The sequence below is a fragment of the Bos taurus genome, chromosome 3, assembly GCF_002263795.3.
Source record: "Bos taurus isolate L1 Dominette 01449 registration number 42190680 breed Hereford chromosome 3, ARS-UCD2.0, whole genome shotgun sequence".
Taxonomy (NCBI): Eukaryota; Metazoa; Chordata; class Mammalia; order Artiodactyla; family Bovidae; genus Bos; species Bos taurus.
Genome location: NC_037330.1, coordinates 29729909 through 29743929, shown reverse-complemented (window position 1 = coordinate 29743929; position 14021 = coordinate 29729909). Strand labels below are relative to the sequence as shown.

Genomic DNA, 14021 nt, shown 5'->3' with positions numbered 1-14021 from the left:
CTTTGCATAGAATGTTGTGAATATATATAGAATATATATAGAATGTTCCAAATATATAATCTGTCATCTATCTATATATAACGGTTATTCATTCTAATGTGTCATTTAAGACCCATGTTTCCTGATTGGTTTTATGTCTGCATGATTTTTCCATTGATGTAAATAGGGTTGTTAAAATTCCTTACTATTATTGTATTGCTGTAAATTTCTCCCTGTAGGTCTGTTAATATTTGCTTTACATATTTAAGTGCTTCTATGTTGGGTGCATAAACATTTACAAATGTTATATTTAGTTGACTCCTTTATCATTATATGATGCCCTTTTTGTCTTTTATTGCAGTTTTTGTTTTAGAGTCTATTTTGTCTGATGTAGGTATAACTGCTTTAGCGTTCTTTTGGTTTCTGTTTGCACGGAACAGCTTTTTCCATGCCTCTACTTTCAGCTTTATGGCTCCTTACATCTGAAGTTAGTCTCTTACAGGCAGCATATAGATGGGTCTTGTTTGTACATTTGGCCACTCTAAGTATTTTCATTGGAGAATTTAGTCTTTTACATTTAAAGTAATTATTGACCGGTATGTCCTTACTGTCATTTTGTTCTTTGTTCTCTGGCTGTTTTGTAGTTCTTCTCTGTTCTTCTTCTCTTGCTTTCTTCCCTTGCAGTTTGATGACTTTCTTTAATATTATACTTAGATTCTATTTTTATTATATTTTGTGTATCTACAATAGGTTTTTGTTTGAGGTTACCCTGAGACCAACATATAACAGTTTATATACATATATCTATCAGTCTAATTTAAGTTGATAGCAACTTAAGTTTGAATGCATTCTAAAGCTACATTTTTACTTCTTCCACCACATTTTATATTTTTGATATCACATTTCACATCTTTTTATTTTCTGTATCCCTTCACTGAGTATTCTAGTTGTAGTTATTTTTACTACTTTTGTTTTTTAACCTTTTTATACTAGTTTGGTAAATGATTATATTTATCTTGCCGTGAGATTTATACTTTCATATGTTTTCTTATTACCACTCAGAGCCTTTTCTTTTCAACTAAAGACGTCCCTTGCACATTTCTCATAAGGCCAGTGATGAACTTCTTTGATGTTGCTTGTCTGGAAAACTCTCATCTCCTTCAGTTCTGAATGATAATTTTGTTGTGGTATAGAGTATTCTTGGTTGGACATATTTTTCCTTTCAGCACTTTGAATATATCATTCCACTCCTTTCTGGCCTGCAAAGTTTCTGCTGAAGAATCTGCTCATAGTCTTGTAGGAGTTCCTGCTATATAACAAAGGCTTCCCTGGTGGCTCAGACAGTAAAGAATCTGCCTGCAATGCGGGAGACCTGGGTTTGATCCCGGGGTTAGGAAGATCCCCTGGGAGGAGGGAATGGCAACCCACTTCAGTGTTCTTGCCTGAAGAATCCCCATGGACAGAGGAGCCTGGTGGGCTACAGTCTATGGGGCCACAAAGAGTCGGACATGACTGAGCAACTAAGAACAGCACACAGTGTGCATTTAATGATATTATTTCTAATGTGCTGGAATTTTTGGCTTCCCTGATACCTCAACTGGTAAAGAATCCACCTGCAATGCAGGAGACCACAATTCGATTCCTGATTCAGGACGATCTGATGGAGAAGGGATAGGCTACCTACTCCAGTATTCTGGCCTGTATAGTCCATGGGGTTGCAAAGAATCAGACAGGACTGAGCGAAACTTTTACTTTCTTTTGTATGTAATAAGTTGTTTTTCTGTTGCTGTTTTTAAAATTCTCTCTTTAACTTTTGACATTTTAATTACAATGTGTCTCTGTATGGATCTTTTTGGGAATTCTTTGGGCTTCTAGAATCTGCAATTCTGTCTCTTTTCCCACGTTAAGGAAGTTTTCGGCCACTATTTCTTCAAGTTAAATTTTCTGCTCCTTTTTTCTCCTTCTGGTACTCCTATAATATGAATGTTATTCTGCTTGAAGTCATTCCATAGGTACCTTGGGCTATCTTTGCTTTTTTCTTCTTCTTTTTTTTTTTTACTTTTTGCTGCTCTTATTGAGTCAATTCCATCCATATTGTTTAAAGTGGCAAAAATTCATTCTTTATATGCCAGTGTGGTATTCTATTGTATGTATATGTGTGTGTATGCCACTTTTTAGTTTTTTGAGAAACCTCCATACTGTTCTTAACAGTGGCTGCACCAATTTACATTCTCACCAACAGTGTACAAGAGATCCCTTTCCTCCACATCCTTACCAATATTTGTTATTTGTAGATTTTTTGATGATAACATTTCTGACAGGTATGAGGTTATACTTAGTTATGGTTTTGATTTCCCTGGTGATTAGTGATGTTGAGCAACATTTCATGTGACTGTTGGCCGTCTGCATGTTCCCTTTGGAAAAATGTCTGTTCACATCTGCCCATTTTTTAATTGGGTCGTTTGTTTTTTTTGGATATTAAGCTGTGTGAGCCTTTTTATATTATCATTGTGATTTCTGAGATATTTACCTGTTTGGTCTTTCTTTTGTTATTTTAAAAAATCTTTTGATTGAAGTATAGTTGATTTTCAATGTTGTGTTATTTTCAAGTGTACAGCAAAGTGAATCAGTTTTATATATGCACATGCACACTCACACACACACCACAGGTCTCAGTTCAGTTCAGTTCAGTCGCTCAGTCGCGTCCGACTCTTTGCGACCCCACGAATCGCAGCACGCCAGGCCTCCCTGTCCATCACCAACTCCTGGAGTTCACTCAGACTCACGTCCATCGAGTCAGTGATGCCATCCAGCCATCCCATTCTCTGTTGTCCCCTTCTCCTCCTGCCCCCAATCCCTCCCAGCATCAGAGTCTTTTCCAATGAGTAAGCTCTTCGCATGAGGTGGCCAAAGTATTGGAGTTTCAGCTTTAGCATCATTCCTTCCAAAGAACACCCAGGACTGATGTCCTTTAGAATGGACTGGTTGGATCTCCTTGCAGTCCAAGGGACTCTCAAGAGTCTTCTCCAACACCATAGTTCAAAAGCATCAATTCTTCGGCACTCAGCTTTCTTCACAGTCCAACTCTCACATCCATACATGACCACTGGAAAAACCATAGCCTTGACTAGACGGACCTTTGTTGGCAAAGTAATGTCTCTGCTCTTGAATATGCTATCTAGGTTGGTCATAACTTTCCTTCCAAGGAGTAAGTGTCTTTTAATTTCATGGCTGCAGTCACCATCTGCAGTGATTTTGGAGCCCTAAAACATAAAGTCTGCCACTGTTTCCACTGTTTCCCCATCTATTTCCCATGAAATGATGGGACCAGATGCTATGATCTTCGTTTTCTGAATGTGAGCTTTAAGCCAACCTTTTCACTCTCCTCTTTCACTTTCATCAAGAGGCTTTTTATTTCCTCTTCACTTTCTGCCATAAGGGTGGTGTCGTCTGCATATCTGAGGTTATTGATATTTCTCCCGGCAATCTTGATTCCAGCTTGTGCTTCTTCCAGCCCAGCATTTCTTATGATGTACTCTGCATAGAAGTTAAATAAACAGGGTGACACTATACAGCCTTGATGTACTGCTTTATCTATTTGGAACCAGTCTGTTGTTCCATGTCCGGTTCTAACTGTTGCTTCCTGACCTGCATATATGTTTCTCAAGAGGCAGGTCAGGTGGTCTGGTATTCCCATCTCTTTCAGAATTTTCCAGTTTATTGTGATCTACACAGTCAAAGGCTTTGGCATAGTCAATAAAGCAGAAATAGATGTTTTTCTGGAATTCTGTTCCTTTTTCCATGATCCAGCAGATGTTGGCAATTTGATCTCTGGTTCCTCTGCCTTTTCTAAAACCTACTCTTTTTTAAATTCTTTTACCATATGGGTCATTACAGAGTGTTGAGTAGAGTTCCCTATAGTATGTATATGTCAATCCCAATTTCTCAATTTATCCTCTTCCCCTTTCCCCCAGTAATAATATGTTTATTTTCTTTTTTTTTTTTGTAGTTTTATTTATTTATTTATTTATTTTTGGCTTTTTATTTTATTTTTTAATTTTTTTTCCAACTACAATTTTATTTTTTTTTTAAACTTTACAAAATTGTATTCGTTTTGCCAAATATCAAAATGAATCTGCCACAGGTATACATGTGTTCCCCATCCTGAACCCTCTTCCCTCCTCCCTCCCCATACCATCCCTCTGGGTCGTCCCAGTGCACTAGCCCCAAGCATCCAGTATCGTGCATTGAACCTGGACTGGCAACTCGTTTCATACATGATATTTTACATGTTTCAGTGCCATTCTCCCAAATCTTCCCACCCTCTCCCTCTCCCACAGAGTCCATAAGACTGTTCTATATATCAGTGTCTCTTTTGCTGTTTCGTACACAGGGTTATTGTTACCATCTTTCTAAATTCCATATATATGCATTAATATACTGTATTGGTGTTTTTCTTTCTGGCTTACTTCACTCTGTATAATAGGCTCCAGTTTCATCCACCTCATTAGAACTGATTCCAATGTATTCTTTTTAATGGCTGAGTAATACTCCATTGTGTATATGTACCACAGCTTTCTTATCCATTCATCTGCTGATGGACATCTAGGTTGCTTCCATGTCCTGGCTATTATAAACAGTGCTGTGATGAACATTGGGGTACACGTGTGTCTTTCCCTTCTGGTTTCCTCAGTGTGTATGCCCAGCAGTGGGGTTGCTGGATCATAAGGCAGTTCTATTTCCAGTTTTTTAAGGAATCTCCACACTGTTCTCCATAGTGGCTGTACTAGTTTGCATTCCCACCAACAGTGTAGGAGGGTTCCCTTTTCTGCATACCCTCTTGTTTATTTTCTATATCTGTGGCTCTATTTCTGTTTTGTGGGCTTCCCTTATGGCTCGGCAGTAAAGAATCCGCTTGCAGTGCAGGAGACAGAGGTTCAATTCTTGGGTTGGGAAGATCCTCTGGAGGAGGGCATGGCAACCTACTCCAGTATTCTTACCAGGAAAATCCCATAGACAGAGGAGCCTGGTGGGCTATGGTCTATGGGGTTTCAAAGAGTCAGATACAACTCAAAGGACTGAACACACATGCATACATTTCTGTCTTGTCAGTAAGTTCATTTGTACTATTGTTTTTCCATTCCACACATAAGCAATATCATATGGTATTAGTCCTTCTCTGTCTGACTTACTTCATTCAGTATGACAGTCTTTAGGTCCATTCATGTTGCTGCAAATGGCATTGTTTCGTTTTTTATGGCTGAGTAATATTCCAGTGTATATATTTACCACATCTTCTTTATGCATTTGTGTGTTGACAGACATTTAGTTTGCTTCCATATCCTGGCTATTGTAAATAGTGATACAGTATTCACTGGGGTGCATGTGTCTTTTTGAGTTGTGGGTTGTTTTTTTTTTTTTTTCCAGGTTTATGCCCAGGAGTGGGATTGCTGGATCATATGAAAGCTCTGTTTTTAATTTTTTAAGGAACTTCCATACTGTTCTCCATAGTGGCTGTACCAATCTGCAATTCCACCAACAGTCGGTGGGGGTGGGGGGGGTCCCTTTCTCCCCATCCTCTTCAGCATTTATTGTTTGTAGATTTTTTGATAATGACCATTTGGACCAGTGTGAGGTGATACCTCATTGTAGTTTTGATTTGCATTTCTCTAATAATAAGTGATGTTGAGCATCTTTTCATATGCCTCTTGGCCATCTGTATGTCTTCTTTGGAGAAATGTCTATTTAGATCTTCCATCCATTTTTTGATATATACATATTTTTTTAATTAAGCTGCATGAGGTGTTTATATATTTTTGAGATTAAACCCTTTTCAGTCGCTTTGTTTCCAAGCATTTTCTCCCATTCTGAGAGTTGTCTTTATTTTGTTTATGGTTAATTTGCCATGAAAAAGCTTTTAAATTTATCTCTCATTTATTTTTGTCTTTATTGTCATTACTCTAGGAGACAGATCTAAAAAGATGTTGCTACAATTCATGTCAAAGAGTGTTTGTTCTACCTATGTTTTCCTCTAGAAAGTTTTATAGTATCTGGTCCTACAATTAGGTCTTTAATCCATTTTGAATTTATTTTTGTATATGGTGTTAGAGAATGTTCTAACCTTCGTTCTTTTTATGTAACTATCCAGTTGTCCCAGCACCACTTATTGAAGAGGCTGTCTTTTCTCCATTGTATGTTCTTGTCTCCTGTGTTGTAGATTAATTGACCGTAAGTGTGTGGGTTTATTTCTGTGCTCTCTATTCTATTGCATTGATTTATATATTCCTTTTTGTACCAGTACCATATTGTTTTGATTACCGTAGCTATGTGTTATAGTCTGAAGTCAAGGAAAGCGATTCCTCCAGGTCTCTTCTTCTTTCTCAAGGTTGTTTTGGCTATTTGTGTTTTTTTCTGTTTCCATACAAATTTTACATTTTTTTTGTTCTAGTTCTGTGAAAAATCCCTTGACATTTTGATAGGGATTGCATTGAATCTGTAGATTGCCTTGGGTAACATGGTCATTTTACCAATGTTAATTCTTCTAGTCCAATAACATGATATATCTTTCCAGCTGATTGTGTAATCTTTAATTTCTTTCATTAGTGACTTATAATTTTCCAAGTACAGGTCTTTTACCTTGTTAAGTAGGTTTGTTTCTAGGTATTTTATTCTTTTTGATGCAGTGGTAAATAGGATTATTTCCTTAATTTAATGTATAGAAATACAACACATTTCCGTAGATTTTTTTGTATCCTGCAACTTGAGCAAAATCATTGATGAACTCTAGGAATTTTCTGGTGATGTCTTTAGGATTTTCCACATATAGTCACATCATCTGCAAACAGTGAGTTTTACTTCTTTCTTACCAATTTGTCTTCCTTTTCTTTCTTTTTCTCATCTGATTGCTATAGCTAGGACTTCCAAAAATATGTTGAATAAAAGTATTGAGAGTGGGCGTTTTTGTCTTGCTCCTGATCTTAGAGGAAATGTTTACACTTTATCTTCTCTTAAATGTCAGGTTATAACAGCTCTGGAACTAGTCAAAATACTTAGGATTACCAATTATAGGATTCTAATTGCAGCAAAGGAAATGAGCAAGATCTATTCACCTAGTTGGAAGTGAATCTTAGGTCACTCTGTTCCCTTAAAATATATACTGCTTTAGAATTTAGGAACAAGAGATGTTCCTCTTTTGTATATACTAAACTTGAACTGATAGCCTTATGTAATGGGAGTATTGTAAGAATTATCCCAGTTGCTATGAACAGTATACAAAAAAAAAAAAAACTTTCACCATGGCATTCAATGGACTTTACTTTTAGTAGCTACTCCATAGAATTGCATTTTCTGAGTTTAATATTTTTGTTCTGTTGTAGTGACGGAAATGATAGTGGTACTTTCGAAGTTAGTGAATTACTTTGTATTTCCTGTCTTCCTTGTGCCCAACCCAAAGAATCCAGAAGAGATTACATGGTGTGGTTATGTGAAGTGCCATTTTGGAGACAGGTCAATTTCATTGACTGTTTTCAGGTTGAACTGCAAAAATTTGTTGGTATGCATAGTTTTGAGTCAGAAAGTCCTTGACTTAGTAGTTAAGAAACTTAGTAAGTCTTAGTAGACTGTATAGAGCAACCCACACTTTATATCTTATCAGATATACATTGGAGCCATCATTCCTCTGGGCGCAGCTGAGAAAGATGGTCGGCTCCGTGCAGCTGATGAGCTGATGTGCATTGATGGAATTCCTGTTAAAGGGAAATCACACAAACAAGTCCTAGACCTAATGACAACCGCTGCTCGAAATGGCCACGTGTTACTAACTGTCAGAAGAAAGATCTTCTACGGTGGTACGTGAACCTGTTTTTGCTCTGATAAGTTAAAAAAGAAAAATGAGATTTAGTCCACTTTTTTTTTTCAGATTATTTTATTATGTTTAATAGCGTATGAGAGGCTATGCTAGCCCTCTGCAATGGCCCACACTGTGTCTGTGAAATGTTTCTTTGACTAAATCCACTTCTTACCTAAAACAATGACAACAAAAATAGTGTATGAGATAACTTATTTGGTGTGATCCTTGCATGTGGAAGGCCAGTAAGTTGAAAGGATTCATAAATACTGCTACTACTATCAAAAAAGAGAAATAAATTTTGGGTCTCTACATTAAGATTATATTAGTATATCAATGAATTTTGCCAGTGTGATATTATAGTCAGAATATCAGGTTAAATCTGTTTTCTGAAGAACAAATACAAAGTTGTTTAGTCATACTAAGAGATCCCATTAACTGAATATCAAACAATTTTGGATCCTGATGAAATTCTAAATATTCAGAGGACAAAATGTTTCTACTTCAGAAGTTTTAGTATGACATTTATTGAGTCTCAGACATGGATTCTTTTACTTACTCTTTACAGAACCATGATGGTAAACACTGTTATTATTCTAGTTACTCACAGAAAGGTTGAGAAACACATAGCTGGTAGGTAGTAGGACCAGGATTGAAACAGATAATTTAATTACAAAGCCTGAGGTCTAAACCATTACATTAAGAGATGATAATATCCTGTATTTTTATGTTAGTAGCTCTGTGAATGTTATGTAGAACTTTTTTAAAGTGAATTCTTGTCACTTAAAAATGTTTTAAAGACAACCCTGTAGCACCACAAGAATGTAAACTTCATGAAGGATGGAGTTTTCATCCATTTAATTCTATGCTGTGTACCCAGTACCTAGAAGAATGACCACATGGCACAGAGTGGGCATTCAAAAAATGTGTGACTTGATGAATATTTACATCACTCTTAAAAATGAGGCCCTGTGTTTTTGATTGTAGCATCCAAAGTAAAAGCCCACCTCCCTTCATAAATATGAGGCATCTGAGATGCATGGGGATTCTAATGCTGTGTTGCTTCCATTTGGTTTGGTGTCAGAACATAACTATGTAGAGTAAACAATGGGATGCTGTACAAATAGAGATTAGCTCCCTCCTGAAAAGCATCATAAAGATGTTTCATAGTAGTTTGATATTACTGGAGACATTTTAGCTAATTCATTCTAACCATGCATTATATCAAAAAGAGCCTTTTTTTTGTTGGTAATTATTGGAAGTTGTTGACACTTTTGTTGAGGTTTAAAAACACATCCTCAGAGTCCCATAGATTTTGATACAGAGAGACCTTATAAATGCCTGTTCATCAATAACAGCGTGTTGTGGTGGTTGTTTATGATGTTTTGTGTCAAATTATGGCACAAAATTTGCCCTTTTTTAAAAATCAGTTATGACTAACTTTTGTCATTCTTTCTCAAATTCTGATGTTATTCTTAAATAGAAGAAAAGGGTGTAGGTTAACTGCCCATTTGCTAGGAATTCCATGTGACCTGATCTGTGGCTAGGAGAGTTTGCCATTCATGTGGACAGCTTGTATTACCCATCAGAAAACTGCAGTTGTAAAACACATTGTAAAATATGAATCTGTGTAGGTGGCAAACTGTTCTCAAGCTGTAATGGGAGGTATCTCTGTCCTGATGCAGTGACCTCCCAGACGTCATGAGTGTCCGTCACTGCACCAAATTATGTATTTCTATTGATGTTTATTTATTTAGCTGCTCTGAATCTTAGCTGTGGCATGTAGGATCTAGTCACGTGACCAGGGAGTGAACCCAGGTCCCCTGCACTGGGAGTGTGGAGTCTTAACCACTGGACCTCGAGGATTCAGTGTGTGTGTTTTGGCGGGGCAGGGGGGTGATGCTCAGTTGTGTCCAGCTCTTTGTGACCCCATGGACTGTAGCCAGCCAGGCTCCTCTGTCCAGGGAATTTTCCGGGCAAGAATACTGGAGGAGTGCCAGGGAAGTCCCACTAAATTGTATTTAAAGGTGATTTTAAGAGGAAGTTTACTATGTTGTTATTCACTATTAACTTTAAAAAAAATTGCTTGTCCAGGTTCAAAACCTTGTTGGAATTAAAATAATTTCAAGAAGAATTTTTTTTATCATCAAATTTCACAGAAGCTTTGAAAAACTTCCCTTAGAAGTGAGATAACATCTTGTCGTTTTCCAACTATGTACTTAATGAGCATTCAAGAAGTCCACTGGATGGGCTGCAGCTACCTCTGCACTCAGATGGTGTCCAGAGCACTTGGGCAGAGACACTGCTTTTCTTTATATTAGAAACTCAGTGTTCTTGTGAAGAGCTTAGCACAAAACACTTTAGTTATCAAGTTACGATGTTCCAGAAATATCAAAATTGCTCTTGTTTATTACAGAGAAACAACCTGAGGATGACAGCTCCCAAGCCTTCCCTTCAACACAGAATGGATCTCCCCGCTTGAACCGAGCAGAGGTCCTGGCCAGGCCTGCTCCCCAGGAGCCCTATGATGTTGTCTTGCAACGAAAAGAAAATGAAGGATTTGGATTTGTCATTCTCACTTCCAAGAGCAAGCCACCTCCAGGAGGTAAGGGCCCCTGTGTCCTGGTGTCCCTCCCTCTTAATTCCAGTTTTCTGAGTCACCCACTGGGGTTTGTGAAAGTAGCTAGGAATCATGTATAAATTGCCATTTTTAAAAAAATGCTGAATATTTTATTTGTTTTCAAAATTAGGTAGTTTGAATCAGTCTTCCAGGCTTTGGGTTTTTTTATCTATCTCAGAGTCTATAAAATAAATCTTAGTATCTCAGTTTGCATCCACCTTATATTGTGTCAGTATTATCAGGGATGTGACCTAATTGATGTAGTGAAAGGACAATGCTGAATTTTTTTTTCAATTATGGGGGCTTAGGATTTTTTTTCCCCCAGATTAGAAGAAATCATATATACAGAAATAAATGAAATTCTAGAAGCAGTTAAGAAGCAAAATAGAAAAACCTTGACCCAGATGTGTCTTAAATAGTCCTTTTGTGTTATTTAATCATAATTGCCTTATTGCAGCTATAAATTGACCTTAAAAGATAAGAGGCACTCCTACCTTATATGCTTCATCAAAAGGTAAAAATTCTGTCAAGACCTTGAAATATCCTGAACCCAGTTTAGTAGAATGTCATCTGAGAAGGATTAATATGTATATTAATTTAATATGTATATTAATTTCTTCAACAAAGGAGGAATCACATCTTCTATGTCTAGGGCTGTTATGAATCAGCAAATTAAATATTTGCTGTATCTTTATGTTTCTAAGTAATAATCATCTTTAAATATAAAATACAAATGAATATAAGATGAGAACCAGCAAACTAATATTTATGTGTCATGCTTGTCTGGTAGCTTTATTTTTCCAAGTCAAGTGATAAAAATCTTTGACCACACGAAAATGCACTCTTAGCTTTGCCAGAGGATTTTACTTTATCTTGAGTAGCGAGATCCTTTTAGACTAAATGGTCACTAAAACCTTAGTGAAAAATGAAAACACTTTCAGGAAAGTGTTGTGAGCCAAACCAATTTGCAAAAATCGTGCTAAAATCAATGCAAGTGTGTAAAGGAAGAAGATTCTATGACATGGATGAATTATTACTATGGTCTCAGGTCACTGCTCACTGATACTAGTTTCCATTTTCCAAAAGCCGTTGCTATGGTAATGCTTGGAACTGGAACTGTTACTGATGCTGTAAGGATGATTATGTGGCCTGTGTCAGAAAAATGAGAGAAAGCAGCTGTTAGGTGGATTTTATGTTATATCATTGGAAATCAGTATCTAGAAAAACAAATGACCATTTTAGATAATCATATTCTGATTCGAATACCATGCAATAATCCTGGGCATTCAGATTAACAAAAATAGTGAAAGATTATTACTCAGCGTGATAGATGCTAACCACTTGCCATATTGAGCGTATTTCTCCTCTAGCACTACAAAAATTAGAGTCTAGTGTTCACCATAAAACTAGGAGATACAGAGGAATTCAGCAAAATATATTACTTAAATAGTTTAACCTATTTTTATATTTGAAATTTATGTTATACTTTAATACATTATCTGTTTTAAATATATCATCTTATTTGTGTAATTATATTTATTAATTTATTTATATTTAAAATTAAAATCTTTTTATACTTCTTTGTTTAAATATCTTTAGGATCTTGATGGTTTTACATACCATAGGTGCTGGGTCTCTGTGTAAGACAGTGTCATTAAGTGCTGGGCTTTGTAATCAGACAGACATGGCTTCTAGACCCGCTGATGTCTTTTAATAGCTGTCTGATCTTGGGCACATTACTTACCCTCCGAGTGCTCCAGCTTGCCCTGTGAAATGAGGATGTTGACACTTCTGTCTCGTATGTTTGCGAGGATTAAAGGAGATAATGCATGTGAAGCCCTCTGCCTGGACCTTCAGTAAATGTTGGCTGCTGTCACTTGCTGTGGTTTCTGCCATTGTCATTGCAGCTGTCACTGCATATTGACCTTTTTTTCCCTCTAAAGAAACGTTAAAAAGTTTATCAATATTTGAGTAATGAGATGGGAAAGAAAACCCAATTAAAATGTAAGATTGAGGTAACAGCTAATGCGTGGCAGGAAATGAGTGTTTGCAGCTCATTAATTATCAGCCTGAATGGTAAATTAGGCTTAGGTTGTCAAATGAATTTTATATAAAGTACTTGAGATTTTCAGTCATGATGCAAAACCAGAATTCGTAATTTCGCTGACGTGCTAGTTAATAATCTCACAAAATTCTCAGCCCTGCAAACATTTCTTCTTGGAACTCCATTTATCTCATAGCTAGAAGGATCCTGGGGTGAGATTACATGAGGAGCTTTCCCTCACAGAGACCAAGCAGTTGCAGTGTGCAGTTCACTGCGTAACAGTGAAAGATTGGTTTTAAAAAAGGAATTAGCACAGGTGAGAAGGCCAGAAACCTGTCTGTCAGAATAGATCCTTCTTTATGGGTCGTGCCTTGGTACAGGTTGGTATTCTGCACAGTGCAGGTTGTTGGTTGGTTTTCTTTTCTGCTGCTGCTGCTGCTGAAATATATTTTCTGCTGACATTTGTCACAGGAAGAGTTCCCACTAGCATCTCTAATACCAGCTATAAAATTCTGTACCACTGACTTCTTCAAAGGTCAGGGATCCAGGCCCAGCATCCTCGTTGTCCTGGACCAGTTTGTGTAGGGCTGCATGAGTGGAGTACTCAGCAAACACCTCTGTTAAGAATGGAAAGGACCTGACTGGTTTTTGCATGGCCAGCACTTCAGAGGTTTTAGCATTCCACTTTTCATACTTTTCAGTTCTGGTTGCAAAGGATTTCTTTTAGAAGGGGACATATTCAGCTATTGTCCTTTCTTTTCCTAAAAAATAATATTTTAAGAGCACCAAAGTCATCTCAGCATCTGGACAAGCCAGCCTGTGAGACAGATTTAGGCCAAAGATGAATGAAGATGGAGAAATTGACTTCATGCAAATACCTATAGACTTTGTATACCAACAGTAAGGCAGGACTTCAGATTTTTCCTTAGCCGTGTGTACTCTAAGCATGTGTGCATACTAAGTTGCTTCAGTCGTGTCTGACTCTTTACAACCCTATGGACTGTAGCCCAGCAGACTTCTCTGTCCATGGGATTCTCCAGGCAGGATTACTGGAGGGGGTTGCCATTTCCTTCTCCAGGGGATCTTCCTGACCCAGAGATTGAACCCGCATCTCTTATGTCTCCTGCACTGGTAGGCAACGTACTCTAAGCAGTTACGTTGAAAACTTCCCAATCTATTCAAAGAATGTTCAGAAGTTATCTTTCTACTGGTCTGTTTATCTTTAACTGTTTTGGTGGTGCTGCTATAAGTGCCAAGACAATAACAATCTGACTACTTTTATCTCTCCTCACCTCTATGACTAACCCTTCAGGAAGTTCTGTACCAAGATTTGCCAATTTCCTTTTGACCGCATTACTCACGTGATGAGAAAGGAACAACTGAGGCATCAGAGGTTTTTCTTGTTTGACGCTTTCCCAAGTCGGAACAAACCCCTTTCAGTGTGCCAGGGAGCTGAATGATTTTCTTCTTAGGGGATCTGGAATGAACATTGTTTACAAGTAAAATCTCTTCTAAGAAGGAGAGTTACTGAG

At 37.3% G+C, this 14021-nt stretch overlaps 1 protein-coding gene across 7 annotated transcripts in view; it reads left to right on the top strand.

Moving 5' to 3' along the window:
* The window catches only part of MAGI3 (membrane associated guanylate kinase, WW and PDZ domain containing 3), a 259275-nt gene that overhangs the window by 218631 nt on the left and 26623 nt on the right, over positions 1–14021 (top strand). For all 7 annotated transcript variants that reach the window (NM_001192746.1, XM_005204131.5, XM_024989434.2 and 4 more), the window contains 2 exons: positions 7634–7826; positions 10242–10430. In NM_001192746.1, the coding sequence (NP_001179675.1) occupies positions 7634–7826; positions 10242–10430 (382 nt within the window). The remainder of the gene's footprint in view (positions 1–7633; positions 7827–10241; positions 10431–14021) is intronic.